An 18,907-nucleotide genomic window follows, 5' to 3' on the forward strand; every position below is an offset into this window, starting at 1 on the left:
AAATATAACAAAAGCATCTTGCTAGAAATCAGTCCAATGAAATATGCTCATTTAATATAAAATCCTGGCTTCAGACATATTAAAGCAAGTGTATTATAGCAAGCAATTTTATTTCCTGTTAATCATGTGATTTTATTGACCATAAACTAGGAGTAAGATATAGTTTGTATTTGAGGAAAACTTTGATAAACATGCTAAGAGGTGGCTCTATTAGACAGTGAATATATGTTAGACTCCTCAGAGTGTAACTACATTAAGTTGTCCTATAAATTAGAGAATGTGTATAAGTGTCAGACACAGTGTCTAACGGGATATTCTTAATACATCATTAAATTCACCCCAGCTGGACATTGGAGATATTTTCTATGGCAATGACATTGGTCCTAAGACATTGCGCTAAAGGTTACTCACTGAGTTGTTTAACAGGTGGATATACTCACAAGATCATTAAATTGTTAATTAAAATCATTACACCACATTAAAATAATAGCATTTGAAACTCATTTGTTTCATTACATACTTCATTGACATCGTACTTAAGTATTAAGAGCCATAACTCAATTCTCCATACTATTAAATTACATTCCCAAGATGACAAACATAACACAATTCACATTCATTTTTCAGAAGTTTTAAATTATTATATCAAATCACATTTTATTCATAATCAAACATTAAACATATTTTCAAGTAATGTTCTGTTTCTTGGTTACTTCAACAAGAATATTTGACTAATCATCTTAAAACAAGGTGAAAATTAAATGAATTTCACCACAGCATGTCTATCAATTTGTCAATCTTTAATAAGTAGGCTGGCACTAAAACAGACAAATGATTACAAGATTTAATTGATCCATGAATGCAGGGCAAAGAATATCTTACTGCAGTGGAATACACTTGGAGTAATGTTTGCAGATTTGGTCTCCTTACCTGAAAGAAGTTATCCTTGCCATGAACGAAAAGCAACAAAGAATCACCAGGCTTTTTGAGACAGGGGGTTTGAAACTCAAGGAGAAATGAGTAGACTACGCTGTATTCTCTAGAGTTTTGAAGAATGAGAGTTCAGATCATTGAAATTCACAGAAGTCTTGTTGGGCTTGGGAGAACATGCTGAGATATGAAGAACCAGGTGTCAGTCTCTGAATAATGGGTAGTCCATATGGGCAGAGACGAGAAGAAGGTTGAAGAGGATTTTAATAAACATGCTGAGCGGTTCTGTAACAGCAAGTTAGACACTCAGAATGCAATCAAATGGGGTGGACAGGACCAACATTGTCCCATTTAGAAGAACATTGGGTGAAATTGTTAACATTTTAAACACTCAAGCAGCTTGATTGGGTAGGTGTTTGGAGAAAGCTACCTTGAGCGTTATAATCTGGAAATTAAAATCCCAGTCTCAGAATAAGATCTTGGCTACAAAGGCAATGGGTGAGGAGAACTTTATTTCCACAAGGTGTTATCAATCTTAAGGAATTCTGAGTATATTCAAGAAAGACGTTGAGAGGTTTTTGGATACTAGAGAAAGTGAGGTATTAAATCATTTTGAAAGGTGGTACAGGTTTAAAGGGCTGAATCGCCTGCTCTGCTTCTAAGTCTTATGATCTCACATTCTTAGAAATGTACATGATTTGCAGGGATGATTTTTCTACTTTGGGTAAAGTTAGGCTAGCACTTCATACCATTACCTTGCCGATATGGATGAGCATTTCAGAGCGTTTATTTGTCATATGCACCAGATATGAACCAGAACAATGAAATTATTACTTGCTGCAGCTATACAGGCACATTAAACTTAACAATGAATGTACAATAAATCATCAGTTATTATTTTTTGTAAACTAGATCTTGATAGTGCAATAACCAAAGTACGTGAAACATGTAGTGCAAAGTCCATGAACGTTCAGTCTCAGGTAGAGTTGTGGTTTGGCTTGTGCAGGATGATTCAAGAACCTGATAGCTGTTGGGAGGAAGGTGTTCTTTAACCTGGAGGGACAATTCTCAGGTCTTCTTCCTGACGGTGGCAAATCGAACAGAGCACAGTCAGAGTGGTGTGAGTCTTTGATCATATTATCTGCCTTCTAGAGGCAGTATTTCCAGTAGGCCCCTTCAATGATGGGGAGGTCAGTACCAGTGACGGACTGGGAAATGTCCACAACTTTCTGTATTGTAATCATTGTTGTCCAAACCACGACAATCCCCTAGTTTAGTTTATTATCGTCACGTGTACCAAGGTGCTGTGAAAAGCTTCTTGTGTGCTATCCCGTCAGCATCAAAAATGATCTCCTCCCCACCCTTTCTGCAGGGTTCCCAAGCAGGAAAAATAAATGTTCGTCGGTGGAAATGGAACATGAATGCGCTAAAGTGTGATAATAAATAGGAATTGATATTTATTCATGTGTTCTACTGATTGCTTGTCATTGTTTTGGTGGAAAATCAAACTACAAATTGTAAATATCTGCTTTCTTGGTTTGCCTGGAGAATTCGCCACTGAAATAAAGATGGGAGTTTGAAGGTCTTCCCCTGGCCCTATAGAAATTCTATCCCATTGAATATTTTTAAGCTTAGCTTAAGCAGTTGTACAGGGCCCTGGTGAGACCACACGTGGAGTATTTCGTGCAGTTTTCGTCTCCAAATTTGAGGAAAGACATTCTTGCTATTGAGAGAGTGCAGCGTAGGTTTATAAGGTTAATTCCTGGGATAGCGGGACTGGGAAATGTTGAAAGAATGGAGCGACTGGGCTTGTATACACTGGAATTTAGAAGGATGAGAGGGGATCTTATTGAAACATATATGATTATTAAGGGATTGGACATGCTTTTTACCCAGAGAGTTGTGAATCTGTGGAATAATCTGCCTCAGAAGACAATGGAGGCCGATTCTCTGGATGCTTTCAAGAGAGAGTTAGATAGAGCTCTTAAAGTGAGTGAAGTCAAGGGATATGGGGAGAAGGGAGGAACGGGGTACTGATTGTGGATGATCAGCCATGATCACAGTGAATGGCGGTGCTGGCTCGAAGGGCCGAATGGCTTACTCCTGCACCTATTGTCTATTGTCTATTAGCATGAATGTAAGCTTATCTTGAAAGAAATAGGAGCATAAGTGCATTGCTATAGATGAACAAGTGAGGTAGCAATGCCAATCAATTAAAATGAATATCTGTAGAATGCTTAATCAATAGATGTGGGGATAAATAATCCTCCTTTAGAAATTATGCTTTACCAGATGTAACATATTTTATGTTCCCGTGAATAATAGCAAATAATGATCAGTATTTTGCTGTAACCAATAGTTAAGTGGAACTGCTGAACTGACAGGCAGCATCCAGTGTCAGAATGATAATTGGGCTGTTTACTGGTGAAACAAATTATTCATTAAGCACCAACATCAACCTTCAAAAGCAAGCCTTCAAAATCAACCACCAATTTCTTGCTGAATGCATGTATTCTCTGGTAATAATGAACTTAAGCTTATTAATCAACTATCGATAGTTCTACAGGTTTGCAATTCAGTGCAGCCTTGAAAACAATTATGTACTGTTCACTGGGAATTTCCTTTGGGGTTTTCTTCCATTCACTTGACCGTTTCAGTCATATAAATGAGAGTTCTTGTCTGGGTGCCTCTAATCATTGCCAATACATTGGGGGGCTGATGGAAAATCATCAAAGAAAATAGTGATGGGAAATTATTTCAATAGTACAATGGCTCTTTTATTATCAAGTGTACCGAGGTACAGTGAAATACATTTTCTGCATACATATCAGTAAGATTATTGCCATAGATTATTTATTTAATATTAGGACCAATTCTGCTCAGTGCTAAATAGAGCTTAAAATAAAACCCAAGCTATCTTTCCACGTGGGTTTTAAATTATTTACTATAAAATAAATACCATAATCTTTGTTTAAACATAACTAATTCAATATTGTGCCGATGTGTATTAATACAAACAGGTTTCAAAGATTTAGATCAATGATGAAGAAAGAACGCTTCAACTGTATAAGATTAAAAATCTTATTAGAGCTGCTGCCTCACAGTCCCAGTGACCCGGGTTTGATCCTACCCTCGGGTGTTGTCTGTGTGGGGTTTGCACGTTTTCCCCTTCCTCCTTGTGCTCTGGTTTCTACCCATATCCCTGAAGCCGTGCAGGTTAATTAGCATCTGTAAATTTGCCCTGAATGGGCAAGGAAAGTGGGATAATATAGAACAGTTATGAATGGGTCATCAAAATTAGGCGTGGACTCGGTGGGCCAAAGGAGCTGTTTCCATGCTATATCTCTAAACTAAATAAAACGAGACAATGAATATCACCCACCGTTCAACTGCATTTTGGGAATTCCTGACGATGGTTTGCCCTGGAGAGCTTGAGGGTGCTGGCACTGTTCCAAATCTCAGCATGAGAAGTTCAGTGAGCTTATGCACAGCATACTCAATAAGCTAGCGCTGTTCCCATATCGCAAACAACAACTATGTTTGAATACCAGCTATCCTTCTGGCTATTCTTCCTAATATTGAAAAGACAAGTCATTATTGTATCAGGTCGAGCTAATATTGGATGTCTTTGGGAAGTAAAATTTGTCCTATCTTACTACTTACTATGTCTCCTTGTCGCTGCGTGATATGAGAGGCTACACAGTGGCGCAGCGGTATAGTTGCTGCCTTACAGAGCTTGCAGCGCCGGAGACCCGGGTTGGATCCTGGATACGGGTGCTCTCTGTGTGGAGTTTGTACGTTCTGCCCGTGACCATGCGGTTTTTCTCTGAGATATTGGTTTCCTCCCACACCCCAAAGACGTACAGGTTTGTAGGCTAATTGGCTTGGTATAAATGTAAACTGGTCCTAGTGTGTTAATGTGCGGGGATCTCTGGTCGGTGCGGATTGGTGGGCTGAAGGGCTTGTTTACGTGCTGTATCTCTAAACTAAACTAAACTAGACTAAAAAATGACACAAAGTGCTTGAGTAACTCAATGGGTCCGGCAGCATCTCTGAACGAGGTCTGACGAAGGGTCTTGACCCAAATCGTCATCCATTCCTTTTCTACAGTGATGCTGCCTGACCTGCTGAGTTACTCCAACATTTTGTGTCTATCTGCGGTGTAAACTAGCATCTGCAGTTCCTTCCCACATAAATCTGGAGAATATGAAAAGGTGGCATTTCGAGTTTGAAGAAGAGAGACCCCCATCCCAGGTCTAATGACAATCTGGAGAAATGGGGCAATATTGTGGCGATCCAACAGAACTGATTTCAACTCCAAGCGCAAAGAAGATGAAAGTCAAACGTGGTAAATATTAAGAGGAACTGCATTCCACAGCATGATCTTTCACCACTTAACAGCTGTTAAGCAGATTCCTAGAATCCTGAATCACTGTGTTTGAAATAGCTTAGTTGCTCATTTCACCAAATAAATGCTCTATATTTCATAAAAGCCATGTTAGAAGATTAGATGAGATATTTCATGAAATATGTTTTTATCATTGCCTGCTCATGGCTTTCAATTCCTTCCGTTTTGGTGAACTGATATTAAATCATCTTAAGTAAACTGATAATAACTTTAATCTAAACGTGAGGGAAAAATGATGCAAAAAAATAATCTTTGTAGGTGGGTATGGTGTTGGTTAGTACTAGTCTGATTAGTTCAGGATAGAGGTGTTGGAAACTACTTGAAACTGTACATAACCTTGGCTTCCCTATGTTATATCTCTCCACAGCTCGTTGGTTTTGTCTACGCCTGCTATGTGGTCAGCGTTTTCACTGAAGAAGAGGACAGCTGTAAGTACTGAAAAAAGCCCCGTCTCTGGATCACTCCAGGGTGAGACATGACCTTTGCAATAACTAACATGACATAGGTTTGATGTGTATTTCAGCAGGCATGCATTAAAGTAATGACAATCTTCTCTAGACAGCACCTCCTTTTGGCCTCACCATACTGATACCAAAATTTGAAATGCCTTGTAAGATGTGCTAAGTTGAATTTATTCAACACGAGGGTGTGTCCCACAGACCCTAAGGAAAGTATCGTTCAATGTACCTTATGCGTTCCCATTTCAATGTGAATTATCTGATGTTCTCTGGATGGCAATCAGGTATTCAAATGTTTGCAGTGCTCCAAGGCTGGACAGGGTTTGTATTCTTGCATGGTATTCATTCCTGTCAGAAGATTACCTGTTTGGGTAACAAATTGAAAGCATTTTATGATTGAAAGTACATTCATGAAATTCTACACATTATTCCATTGTTGGGAGTGAGTTGGGCAGGGTGCAGGAAAAGGTTTGAGGAAAAGAATAAATGGAATCACAGGACAAAACTTACAACACTGGTGGATTGTATTGGGTTGTTCTGTTTGTTCTGTGGATAGGGGGGTATTAACTTTAGTGAGAAGTTGAACAGACTTCCCCATCATTTCCATTAGTTTCAATGGAGGGGTATAAAATGGCTGATCGTCATTTGAGCAGCAAAGTGATGCAGTTTGTAGAGCTGTTACAACATCATGTCAGAGACCTAGGTTCGAAACTGACCTCGGATGCTGTCCATGTGGAGTTTGCCCGTTCTCCCCGTGACAGTATGGGTTCCTCCTGGTGTTCCTGTTTCCTCCTACACCTCCAAGATGTGCGGGATTGTAGTTTAATTGCCTTCTGTAAATTACCTGTCGTGTGTAGAGAGTGCATGCAAAAGTGGGTTAACATTGAACTGGGGTGATTGATGGTTGGCATAGACTCTGTGGGCTGAAGTTTCTTTGCTGTTTGTATAGAAACTAAAACAAATGTTATTTATATCACAAGACATTTCAACATAAACTAAAACACACTACTTGGTAGTTTTTCTTCCCATGAGTGGGCAATTGCAGCTGTGCTGTAATTCAGCGGCCCATCACTAAACAGTTCACAGTTACTGAATACCAATTCTCAAAAACAGAAATATCACCCCAATGGTATCCCAATAGAGCTGAGAAATATGCAAATGTTTACCACATAATAAACAGCAGAAAAGGGAACACTTCATTGAATAAGGCTCATAAGAGGGCAATGTTAATATGTTACCTATCTGGTTTATGTCATTCCAAGGGACCAATTGATGAGTATTATGATATGTTAAGTGACGCATGTCATCTCCATGTAAATGCCAAAGAAAATAATTAGGATTTCGAAGATGGTCTCTTCCATATGAACTTAACAGTTAAGAGGGAAGAAAATATATTTGCCTCATCAACTGGCGATCACTGTGGTGTTAAACGTTTGGAATAGGTGAATACCGTAACAGACAGGATAAAGCCTATAGATGTTTCATGGCCTTCGGGAAGGCATCTGATGGATTAGATCAAATAATTGATCTGATTAGGAAATTGGCTTAGCAGCAGGGAAAAAATTGCAGAAAAAAGTATTTGTTCATCATAACAAGCAGACATTCTCTCAGAGATCCTGCCAGTTGAATCTGCCTGAACATATTATTTATACTTGCTAAGAACAAAGACGACAGTAGGTGATTCAATACAAGTTCAGGAGCTACAATGGCAATGTTTGAATGAATTAATTAATGAATAAGTTTATTGGTCAAGTATGCATATACAAGGAATGTGCCTTGGTGCTCCGCTCACAAATGACAACACAAACATACAGTTAAGAGTTAAGAATAAAGCATAATCACATCAAAACAATAAGGATACAACATTACGGTCTAAACATGTGTGTGAAAATAAACCAGAGCAAAAAAGAGACTACAGACTTTGGTTATTGAGTAGAACTGTCACTCGTGGAAAAAAGCTGTTTTTATGTCTGGCTGTGGCTGCTTTGACAGTCCGGAGTCGCCTTCCAGAGGGAAGTGCTTTGAAGAGTTTGTGGCCAGGGTGAGAGGGGTCAGAGATGATCTTGCCCCCTCGCTTCCTGGCCCTTGCAGTGTACAGTTCGTCAATGGGGGGAAGGTTGCAGCCAACAACCTTCTCAGCTGTGCGAACGATCCGTTGCAACCTCCGGATGTCGTGCCTGGTGGCTGAGCCAAACCAGACCATGATGGAGAAGGTGAGGATGGACTCAATGATAGCAGTATAGAATTGGACCATCATTGCCTGTGGCAGATTGTGTTTCTTCAGTTGCCGCAGGAAATATGTCCTCTGTTGGGCCTTTTTGACTGTGGAGTCGATGGTGGCCGCCCATTTTAGGTCCCTGGAGATGATGGTTCCAAGGAACTTAAATGACTCCACAGATGTGACTATGGTGTTGTTGATGGTGAGTGGGGGGAGGGGAGGGGGAGCTCTTCGAAAGTCTACAATTAGTTCCACTATCTTGAGAGCATTGAGCTCCAGGTTGTTGTGATGGCACCAGGACGCCAGCTGTGTCACTTCCCCTCTGTAGGCAGATTCCTCCCCATCCTGGATCAGTCCAATCAGGGTTGTGTCATTCGCAAACTTGAGCTTGACAGAGGAGTCTGTGGAGGTGCAGTCGTTGGTGTAGAGAGTAAAGGAGAGGGGAGACTACGCAGCCTTACGGTGCTCCTATGCTGAGGGTCTGCGGGTCCCAGATGTGCTTTCCCAGCCTCACATGCTGCTTCCTGTCCATCAGGAAGTTGATGATCCACTGACAGAGGGGTTCAGGCACAGTCAGCTGGGAGAGTTTGTAGTGTAGTAGCTCTGGCACAATGGTGTTAAAAGCAGAGCTAAAGTTCACAAACAGAATTCTGGCATAGGTCCCCTTGCGGTCTAGGTGCTGGAGGATGAAGTGCAGTTTGCCTCGTTATTTTGAGCGTGACAAATGATTCCATTGAATTACATATTTACCATGAGAGCAACTGACAGGATACGCCTGAATGTTCAACTCCTTTGCTGGGACAACGTAATTCACATGGAACGTCTAGCACACTCTGAGGACAGAGAACCCGGACACCCAAAGTAGAGTGTTGTGAGAACTGGCTTTCTGAGGACACAAACATCTCAATCACTGAAAGCCTGCACAAATATAGCTCTGACCATGTTTGATCTGGCAAAATACATGTGGTCTGGAAACTTCTTTAATCTAAAGGGAGTCAAGAGTGTCTTTATTGTCATATAACTCAAACAGAACAATTAAATCCTTACTTTTGGTAGCTGCATAACAGAATATGTAAACATAGTACTCTGTAAACAACATAAAAAATAAAAATTCAGTATATATATATATATATATTACATATATACATACATACATACACACACATAAAACAAACAAACAATAATAGCGCAAAAGGACAAAATCAATGCCCCCAGGTCTATGTAGTTCAGAGCTTATTTGGAGGTTGTATTCTATTGCAATGGTGTAAAATAACTTCAACTGAAGATTTTAGATGTAAGCTAATTAACATACCCCATTGTCTTACATTTGATAGAGGCATACAAGAAAATGTGATGGTCCTGTTAGTTTGCAAACCACATCTCTAAGCCACAGAGTGCTGGAGGAACTCAGCAGGTCAGACATATGGTATGCTTGCCTTCATAAGTTAGGGCATTGAGTACAAGAGTCAGGATGTCATGATGAATCTTTATAGGACTTTGGTTAGGCCACATTTGGAATATTGTGTGCAGCTCTGGTCACCCCATTACGGGAAGGATGTGGAGGCTTTGGAAAGGGTGCAGAGGAGGTTTAACCGTTTGTTCTGTGGATTGGGGGGTATTAACTTTAGCGAGAAGTTGAACAGATTTGGATTGTTTTCTCTGGAAAACCTGGCGAACCCGATAGAAGTGTAAATAATTATGAGAGGCATAAATAGGGTAGACAGTCAGAACCTTTGTTCCAGGATGGAAATATCAAATATTAGAGGTGAGAGGGGCAAATTTTTGAGATGTGCAGAACCAAGTTTTTTACAAAAAGAATGGTGGGTGCTGGATTGTGCCGCTGGGGTGGTGGTGGAGGCAGATACGAGACTTTTGGATAGGCCCATGGATATGCAGGAATGGAGGGATATGGATTATATGCAGTTAGATTAGAGGTGGCATCATGTTCAGCACAGACATTGAGGGCCGAAAGGCCAATTCTTGTGCTGTGCTGTGCTGTGCCGTTTCTATATTCTATGTTCTGACACAAACACCAATAACTATTAGGGCTGGATCCTCATCCAAACCCCAGAAGTGTAATGGTGTCTTTTTTTACCATTTCCATTGCACGGGTCCATTAAAATAAATGGAGTTGAGCCTTCATTACAGTAATGGATGAGAAATGCCATTTGAACCTATTAAGTGTTTTTCTACTAGAACTGTTGATAGTGGTGTCAAGCCTATTGAGATTTATTTTAATGACTAATGCAAGGCAATTTTATTATGTCTAATGTGCCCAGGTAAGTCAAAAATCAATAAGGTTTTTTATCTTGATGAAAATCAAAGTCAATTGCTATGCAGTTTTAAAACATGCATACAGCGAGAATGTGTTCTGACACTAACAGATAATATTCAGCTGCTATTCATGCCAGGATGGCATTGTAGGTACATTGTTACTTTTAGTGGTCATGGATTGGCTGCTCTTTCCAATTTATCCATTGTTCATGTTTATTTTAAACACAATGTAAAAATATGCACACTGAATTGACCCTTCTGTGAAATAATAGTTATTTAATCTATTTTTTTAAAGAAACACCAGAGCAGAGTAAAAACTCCTTATAATGTTACACTTCTCTACAATGACATTACCACCTGATGTTTGTTAATGGAAGCACAGTTAAGGGGTTGAGTTTTGTCTCAAATCTTCCTGGAGCATTTACCTCATTGCAGGAATTTTCAGGAATATTCATGGAGAAGGACATCCCCTTGATTCTAATCCTGAACATGACATGACAAATTTATTGTGCAGAGTTAGCTTTACAAGCAATCAGATTCTTCATCAAAATATAACATTTATTATATTGCAATCAATGCAAGTGTTCTGTATATAGTGACAAAAGCGGGAAATTTGCTCAAGGTGTAATATTGAGGGAAATTTGCCGGTTCAATTAATAATGCAAGATGTGGCTTTTTAAATTTAAGTCTTGGTTTAATGTGATGATCCAGCAATGTACATAACCAGAAGGAACGGCATTTGGTCTAAAAATATTGCAAGAGCGATTGATGGACGTACTCTAGGAACTGAATCAGATCCTGTGCTGAGACTGCACCTTAGTGTTTCATTGCAGTTTTCTCAGACTTGATATGTCCTACCATAGCATGTGTGGATGTTCGCTGAAGGTCAACTGCAGCTTAGAATTCCTTAAAGATATATTTTCTCTTTTAGCATTGTATTTCAAGCCTTGATATAAAATTAAATATAATTGGATGATTTTTATACATATCTAGTTTAGTTTAGTTTAGTTTAGTTTAGTTTAGAGATACAGCGCGGAAACAGGCCCTTAGGCCCACCGAGTCCGCACCGACCGGCGATCCCCGCACATTAACACAATCCTACTCACACAAGGGACAATTTACAATTATACCAAGCCAAATAACCTACAAACCTGTATGTCTTTGGAGTGTGGGAGGAAACCGAAGATCTTGGAGAAAATCCACGCAGGTCACGGGGAGAATGTACAAACTCCGTACAGACAGCACCCGTAGTCAGGGTCGAACCCGGGTCTCCGGCGCTGTAAGCGCTGTAAGGCAGCAATCTACCGCTGCACCACCTTCACAAAGATGTGAAGTTTTAATGAATGTCAAACCACTTTCCCTTAAAAAGGAGGCACCATGTGGAGTTATCACAAACCATATCCTTTGTAGAAAAAACCCATAGACTAGTTAGGATTTACACTTGCTGCAGCATGACACAATATAGTTCTTATTAAATTAACCAACCACTGGGTTTGAATAATTATTTTCAGAATCTATTTTCAAGGAGTTTTCTTTCATCTCCTCAATCTTCACTTTGGCCCAGTTCTCAAAGGGAAACGCAGAAATAACTTTTTCCAAAGCTTCTTCTGACAAGATTTGCTGACTAGCAGGAAGATTAATCATAATTAATTGTTTTGTTGAGCTTTTCAACATTGGCAGTGAACCGCGCTTGAGTTATGGAAGCTGGTGGTGGAAAAAGTGTGGAAACTACAGAAAAACCCCCCATCCCCATGGTGGTTAACCTGCAACTTCTGGATGGCTAATGGCCGTGTCAATATTGTTAAGTGAGTGCTGCTGTTTTATGCCGTTCCTGCTTAAGGGAGACAATGAATGGAAGTGACATTAACCCAAGTAGTACAGTCATGTCAAATAACTAATATAGCTAATTGACTTATTCAACCTCCAGTTACACTTATACGCAGCAAACCTAGTAAGCTATTGGGTTTTAATTGAGAGCTCATTAGAGGGGATGCAAGAGGTTCTCGGGCACCAATAAACATTGATGATCACATTCTCAGTTGTGTAATATAATGCATCTGTATCCGGACCACATTAAGTGCTATCACTTATCAAATACAATCATTCTTATAGGCAGAGACTCGAGAGGCTGTATACTGGAATCTTGATCAAGAGGGCGGCATAGTGACACAGCTGGTAGAACTGTTGTCTGAAAGAGACCCGGGTTCCTTGCTGCCAGACCTTGGGCTCTGTCTGTGCGGAGTTTGCGCATTCTCCCAATGACCCCAAAATGTCCATGTCCCCAAAAAAGCAATTGGGTTTGTGGTAAATTGCCCTCTGCAAATTGCCCCTATTGTGTCGTGAGTGGATATAAAAGTGGATGTAAAACTTAGAACTAGTGTGAACTAGGGTGATGGATTGTCAGTGTGGACTCGGTGGGCGGAAGGGCCTGTTTCCATGCTTTTTCTTTCCATAAAAAACAAACTGGTGGAGGAACTCAGCGGGTCAGGCCGCATCAATGGGTAAAGAAATTGACATTTCTGGTTCGGAGCCTTCTTAAGCTGCGGTTTCAGTATTTGAGCTTGCAGAATAAGAAAATTTATACTTCCTGGATAGGGTAGGTACCTTTAGATAGGAGATAAGGAGGAATTTCTTTAGTCAGATTGGGATGAATCTGTGGAATTCATTGCCACAGAAAGCTGTGGAGGCCATGTCAGTGGATATTTTTAAGGAGCAGATTGATAGAGAATGGGGTTGAGAGGGAAAGATTGATCAACCATGATTGAATGGCAGAATGGACTTGATGGGCAGAATAGCCTAATTCTGCTCCTATAACTTATGAACTTATGGACATTGCATTTTAACGTTCTGCAACTTGAACAGCATATACATAGACTAAAGTAAAGCACATAGCTGTATCGCCATACCAAGCAAAGGTTCCAAGCAAAAGCTGGTGGAGGGAGAGAAAATGTGCCAGATTATGCTTGATGCCTCGCCAGTGGGTCCGTTGAGAAGCAAGCACACAATGCAAGCACATAACATACTGGAAGTCAATTGTGAGCAACCTCTGGGTTGCATCAAGTGCAGCCCTAGCCAGTTGAATGGTGTCACCATCTACCTTAATTAAGATGGAGACGCAAGAGACTGCAGATGCTGGAATCTGGAGCTGCAAAAGAATCTTCTGGAGGAAATCAGTGGTTCAAGCTGCATCCGTGGAGGGAAAGGAATTGTCAGTATTTTGGGTCAGTCCTGATGCAGGGTTTTAACTCGAAACATTGCCAATTTATTTCCCTGCCCCCACAGATGCTGCTTGAACTGTTGACTTCCCCCAACAGACTGTTTATTCCCATAAAAGTATTATTTTTACTTTAATATTAACGACTATAATTATTCTGCATAAATGTAATGTTTTTTAAATTAATTAAGTCTATAATTTTATATTAATATGACATTATTCAGCTGTTTCTTAATATCTCTGCTCATTTAGACATTTAGAAACTGTGGAAAAGGCTTCTGAGCTATTAGAAGGCCACCAGGGCAGTTCATGGTCAGAACCTTAGTTTCCTCTACCTGGAGCATTGAACATAGAACAGTACAGCACAGGAACAGGCCCTTCGGCCCACAGTTTCTGTGCCGAACATGATGCCAAGGCAAATGATTATGCACATAATTCTAGTTGGCACTCCCTGTCTCACAGAATGGTCACTGCAGTGAAGTAGTCTATAGTCGGCAAGTGTAACCACAGGCATCCAGATGAAATCCGGACAAATCAGCTTCACCAACTGTCGATTATTAATTAACCCATTCATAATAAATATGGAATTAACTTGGCCAGAATAAATATTCAAAATTGACTTTAGAAGTCTCTAAATCACTCAGTAAAAAAAAAAGACAACTGGAGTAATTTTTAAGGTAGTAAAAACAAAACTATGGAATCATACATGGAGTAAAAACAAAGCGTTGGAGTAACTCAACAGCATCTCTGGACAACATGGACAGGTGATATTTTGGTTTGGCAACCTTCTTCAGACTGATCAGTCCAATAGTCTAAAGAAGGGTCCTCACTTAAAACATTACCTATCCATGTCCCCCGAGATGCTGCCTGACCTGCTGAGTTACTCCAGCGCTTCATGTTTTGTTTTGTTGTAAACTAGCATTTGCAGTTCCTCGTGTCTTCAGCATCCATGTAGTCTTGTTTTCGGTAATCTTGGAAAGGTGAGTTAAATCCTCCTTACCACCACAAAACGGATGATATTAAAATTACATTAAAATTGAAGACCGTTGGGACAAAAGTGCGACTTCACTCATTAAATGTATTTTTATTTGTATTTATCATTTATCCGTTTTCCGTTGCTTTACTCCTTTCATTTTTCATTTCATTGTCTATTTATTCATGTATTTATTTATGGTTGTGTTGTGGTTTCAGTTGATTTCATAGGTGGACTTGATTCCTTCACCTGCCACGATCCCCAGAAACCCTCCCATGTACAGTTAACGCCTGTTTATCTGTAAGTAAGGTTTGCTATTTAAATATAATACTAATCCGTAGGTGTAGGCACCAGATTAACAAGAAGCAATTGTCTCCATTGCCTAATATGTGATTATATTACTTATTTCTTATAGTTATGTTTTAGCAAGCCCGAGTTATTTTGCTACTCTAAACTGGGTAAAGGCAAACTCAAAGACTGCACAAAAATAATTCCTATTGCAGGTCCATTTATTGATGTTGGATCTCTTATGGTATTGATAGAATTATAAACAGGACCGAGGAAACACCATGCACACAGGGTTGTACAGCAGCTCATTATAATATATTTCCTTTGTATTTAGGTGCTTTGTCCTCCTCTACATCCTGTTTTAAATATACCACATATGTATTAAAAATGGAAGCTTAAAGAAACAATCAGAATGTGCATACCACAATGCCGCAGTGGTAGAGCTGCTGCCTTAAAGGGCCAGGGACCCGGGTTTGATCCTGACTGACTACACGGAGTTTGTACGTTCTCCCTGTGACTGCATGGGTTTTCTCAGGCGCTTTGGTTTCCTCTCACACTCCAAAGACTTATTGGTTTGTAGGTTAATTAGCTCTGGTAAAATTGTAAATTGTCTCTGGTGTGTAGGATAAAGCTAGTGTACAGGTGATTGCTGATCAGCGTGGACTTGTTGGGCCGATGGGCCTGTTTCCACCATGTATCTCAAAAGTCCAAAGATAATAGCATCAATAAGTTAACACTTTTAGATAACAACACAAATATACCCAAGAGTATGACTTAAATTCTTAAAATGGTTCATATTTGCAAATTAATCCATTTTTCAAATTGAAGGGTAATCTTTCAACATCATTAATATTTGTGAATTTTTAATGTTACTTCCCAATAAAACTATATAAAACATAAAGTTTTGAGTCTGACTCTGATCTGCCCCACCATAATTATTATAGGTTTATTATTAGTAGTTTATACTGCCAAGTGTACCTTGTTTAGGTTTATTATTGTCATGTGTACAGAGGTACAGTGAAAAGCTTTGCTTTGCATTATCCAAACAGATCCGATAATACTAAGTACAATAAATACAATAAGTCAAACTCAAGTACAATGGATCGACCAAAGGGGAATATACAAAATATAGGTCTCAACATTTTAGTGCATTGCAGTGCATCATTTTCATAGACAGAATCCAATGTCCTCAGTGAGGTAAAGGTGAATTGGACAATAACCTAGCTCATGGAAGGACTGATAAGAGGGGACAAAACTGTTCCTGAGTCTGGTGGGTGGATCCTTTCAAGCTTCTATACTTTCTGTTGGACAGGAGCTGGGAGAAGAAGGAATGACTGGGGCAGGACAAAACTTTGATTATGTTGTCTGCTTTTCCGAGTCAGCGTGAAGTGTAGATGCAGTCAGTGATGTGATGGACTGGGCTACATCTACAACTCTCTGCAATTTCTTGCAATCTCGGGCTAAACTATTCCCAAATGAAGTTGCCATGCAATCCGACAGTATGCCTGACATGGTTTTGCATGGAATCCAGTCAAACCATAACCATACATGAATACAATCAAGCTGCACACAAGTACAACAGGTAGTGAGTGCAAACAGAAAAATAACCAGAGTGCAGAATGGAGTGTAACTGTTATAGCTACAGAAAAAATGCAGATTAAAAAAAGTTCAAAGGCCGCAATAGGGTAGGTTGTGAGATCGGGACGACACACTTAGCCTATGAGAGGTCCGTTCAGCAGTCCAATAGCAGTGGGGAAAAAGCAGGTTCGGATCTGGACGTACATGCTTTCTAGCTTTTGTATCTTCTGCCGGAAGGGAGAGGGAAGAGGAGGGAATGTAAGTGGAATATACGGTGTGTAAATGACCCAACACCAAAATCAGACAGGCCTCAGTGTGATTGATGGTAAATCAGAAGCCACTTGGCTCAAAGCACTAAAAGAAATTATTAACTGAAAGTGAAGAACATTTTGACAAGCCACTCTGAAATTCAATAGTGGAGGAGTCATTCTAACGCACTTTATCATGGAGTCAGCAAGCAGTGCTCAGTTACAATTGCCTCCCTGCACTCTCTGACTGCTTTTCTGCTCACCATTTCAGCAACACATATTTTTCAGAAGTCAAGCTAATTCCAATTGCAGTTGGAGTCTCATCAATGCATTTTAAATTGGGAACCTAAAATGTAATTGCAACCGCATATAATCTTAATTGCAGAATTATACAGTGCCCAATCCATTGAGGGCACTTGCCAGTTATAGGGGAAACAAACTTTTTTTCTGAGAGTTTTTGACTCCCTTTAATTAGGTTAGTGCATCTCATTATGGATGCTCCTTGCCCTATTAGATTCACATAGCACAGAAACAGGCCCACCAACCCAACTCATCCATGCCAACCGAAATGCCCTATCTGAGGGGTAGTCCCATTTGCCCACATTTGACTATAACCCTCTAAGCCTTTCTGATCCATGTACCTGCCAACTTGTTTATCCTCAGGCAATTCTTTTTACCAACTATCATAATCCTGTAGCCTCAGGTTAGTCAGCCATCTTTTCATAAAACCAATTTCCCCTCTCTAGCCTATTTAACACCAGAGTTTAAACACTTTCCTTGTTTTTCTACAAAAGATACTTTGGAAACTCTTTCAGCTCCAAAGTACAACTGGAGGGTAGGTATTAAAACACCAGCTATGGTGAGTCGCAGGCGATGTGCGTTGAGGTAGATGTTTATTGTAAGATTAACAACCGTGACAACCAACGCACTAAACGACAGACAACCATAAATCTTACTGTCTCTCTCGGAGTTCTAAACCAGACTGCTCGGTTCCTTTACCTGCGCACCACCTCACCTCTTCTACCAATCAGAGGGTTCGATGGTCTGGACCAATCCCTGTGCCCCTACATGACCCCCCCCCCCAGAACCCTCGGCGCGGTACCGGGCAGGTGCCCGGACCACCCGACCGGAGCGGGTGCGGAGAGGAGAGGGAGGCCCCACCGGGGGTGGGGACGGGGAAGCCGGCACCGCGGGAGGAGGGGGAACTGACGGAGCCGGAGGCGGCAGTGGCAAGGCGACCGGGGGAAGAGGAGTCCCGAACGGGGGCAGCGAGGGGGAAAACTGCTGTACGGGAGCCGCGGCCGGAGGTCGGCCCCGGCGAGGAGGTTGAGCCGCTGTGACGGGCTGGTCTGGGTCCAAATAGGCAGGCTTGAGGCGGGACACCGAGACAACTTCCTGTCGTGTGCCCACTTCCAACGTGAAGGTGACTGTGCCTTTCTTCACTACCCTGAACGGACCCTGGTAAACCGGCCGGAACGGGGGACGGTGGGCATCGATGCGTCGGAACACAAACTCGCAGTCGCCCAAGGCCGGCGGGACATGTGAAGGGGGATCCCCGTGACGAGAAGCAGGGACCGGGGCCAGGGACCCCACCCGCACTCGGAGTGAAGCTAAGAATGCTGGCATGGAGGGAGGGGGGGTAGAACATTGAGGGAGAACGTCGCCTGGTACCCGCAGGGGCGAGCCATAGACCAGGTCTGCCGAGGAAGCTCCGAGATCGTGCTTCGGAGCCGTGCGGATACCCAGGAAAACCCATGGGAGCTGGTCGGCCCAGTCGGGGCCGGACAGGCGGGCAGTGAGGGACGCTTTAAGCTGCCTGTGGAACCGCTCCACCATCCCGTTGGCCTGGGGGTGATAGGCGGTGGTTTGCTGTAATCGGGACCCGCACAGCTGAGTCAGAGCCACCCACAGGGACGAGGTGAATTGGGCGCCCCGGTCGGTAGTGATGACGTCCGGGACGCCGAAACGGGCAACCCAATTTAGTGCCAGAGCCCGCGCGCAGGAGGCTGCTGAGATGTCGGACAACGGGAGCGCCTCTGGCCACCGGGTGAACCGCTCGACTACCGTGAGGAGGTGGGTGTAGCCCCTGGAGTGGGGTAACGGGCCGACGAGATCCACATGGATTTGGAGGAATCGGACTGCGGGGACCGTGAACTGCTGGACGGGGGGCCGAGTGTGCCGGTGTACCTTGGAGGTTTGACACGGAATGCAGGAGCGGGACCAGGCGGCCACCTGCCTCCGCAGCCCGTGCCAGACAAATCGAGCCGCAACCAGAGCCGAAGTGGCCCGGATGGACGGATGTGCCAGGCCGTGAATAG

At 41.8% G+C, this 18,907-nt stretch overlaps 2 protein-coding genes across 4 annotated transcripts in view; both read left to right on the forward strand.

The window, feature by feature from the left end:
• The window catches only part of LOC144592672 (sodium/potassium-transporting ATPase subunit beta-1-interacting protein 3), a 369,074-nt gene that overhangs the window by 322,517 nt on the left and 27,650 nt on the right, over positions 1 to 18,907 (forward strand). For 2 of the 3 annotated variants that reach the window (XM_078397459.1, XM_078397461.1), the window contains exons 5-6: positions 5,706 to 5,766; positions 14,694 to 14,779. In XM_078397459.1, coding sequence (XP_078253585.1) covers positions 5,706 to 5,766; positions 14,694 to 14,779 — 147 coding nt within the window. Of the gene's footprint in view, positions 1 to 5,705; positions 5,767 to 14,693; positions 14,780 to 18,907 lie in introns of those variants that run through there. The other variant, XM_078397460.1, reaches the window with a different exon arrangement.
• LOC144592671 (YTH domain-containing family protein 3-like) overlaps positions 4,566 to 18,907 on the forward strand; it is a 199,765-nt gene continuing 185,423 nt past the window's right edge. Inside the window, exon 1 of the mRNA XM_078397458.1 lies at positions 4,566 to 4,569. The gene's annotated coding sequence lies outside the window, so the exon portion shown is untranslated. The remainder of the gene's footprint in view (positions 4,570 to 18,907) is intronic.

This window comes from Rhinoraja longicauda, chromosome 4 (assembly GCF_053455715.1).
Source record: "Rhinoraja longicauda isolate Sanriku21f chromosome 4, sRhiLon1.1, whole genome shotgun sequence".
In the NCBI taxonomy this organism is placed as follows: Eukaryota; Metazoa; Chordata; class Chondrichthyes; order Rajiformes; family Arhynchobatidae; genus Rhinoraja; species Rhinoraja longicauda.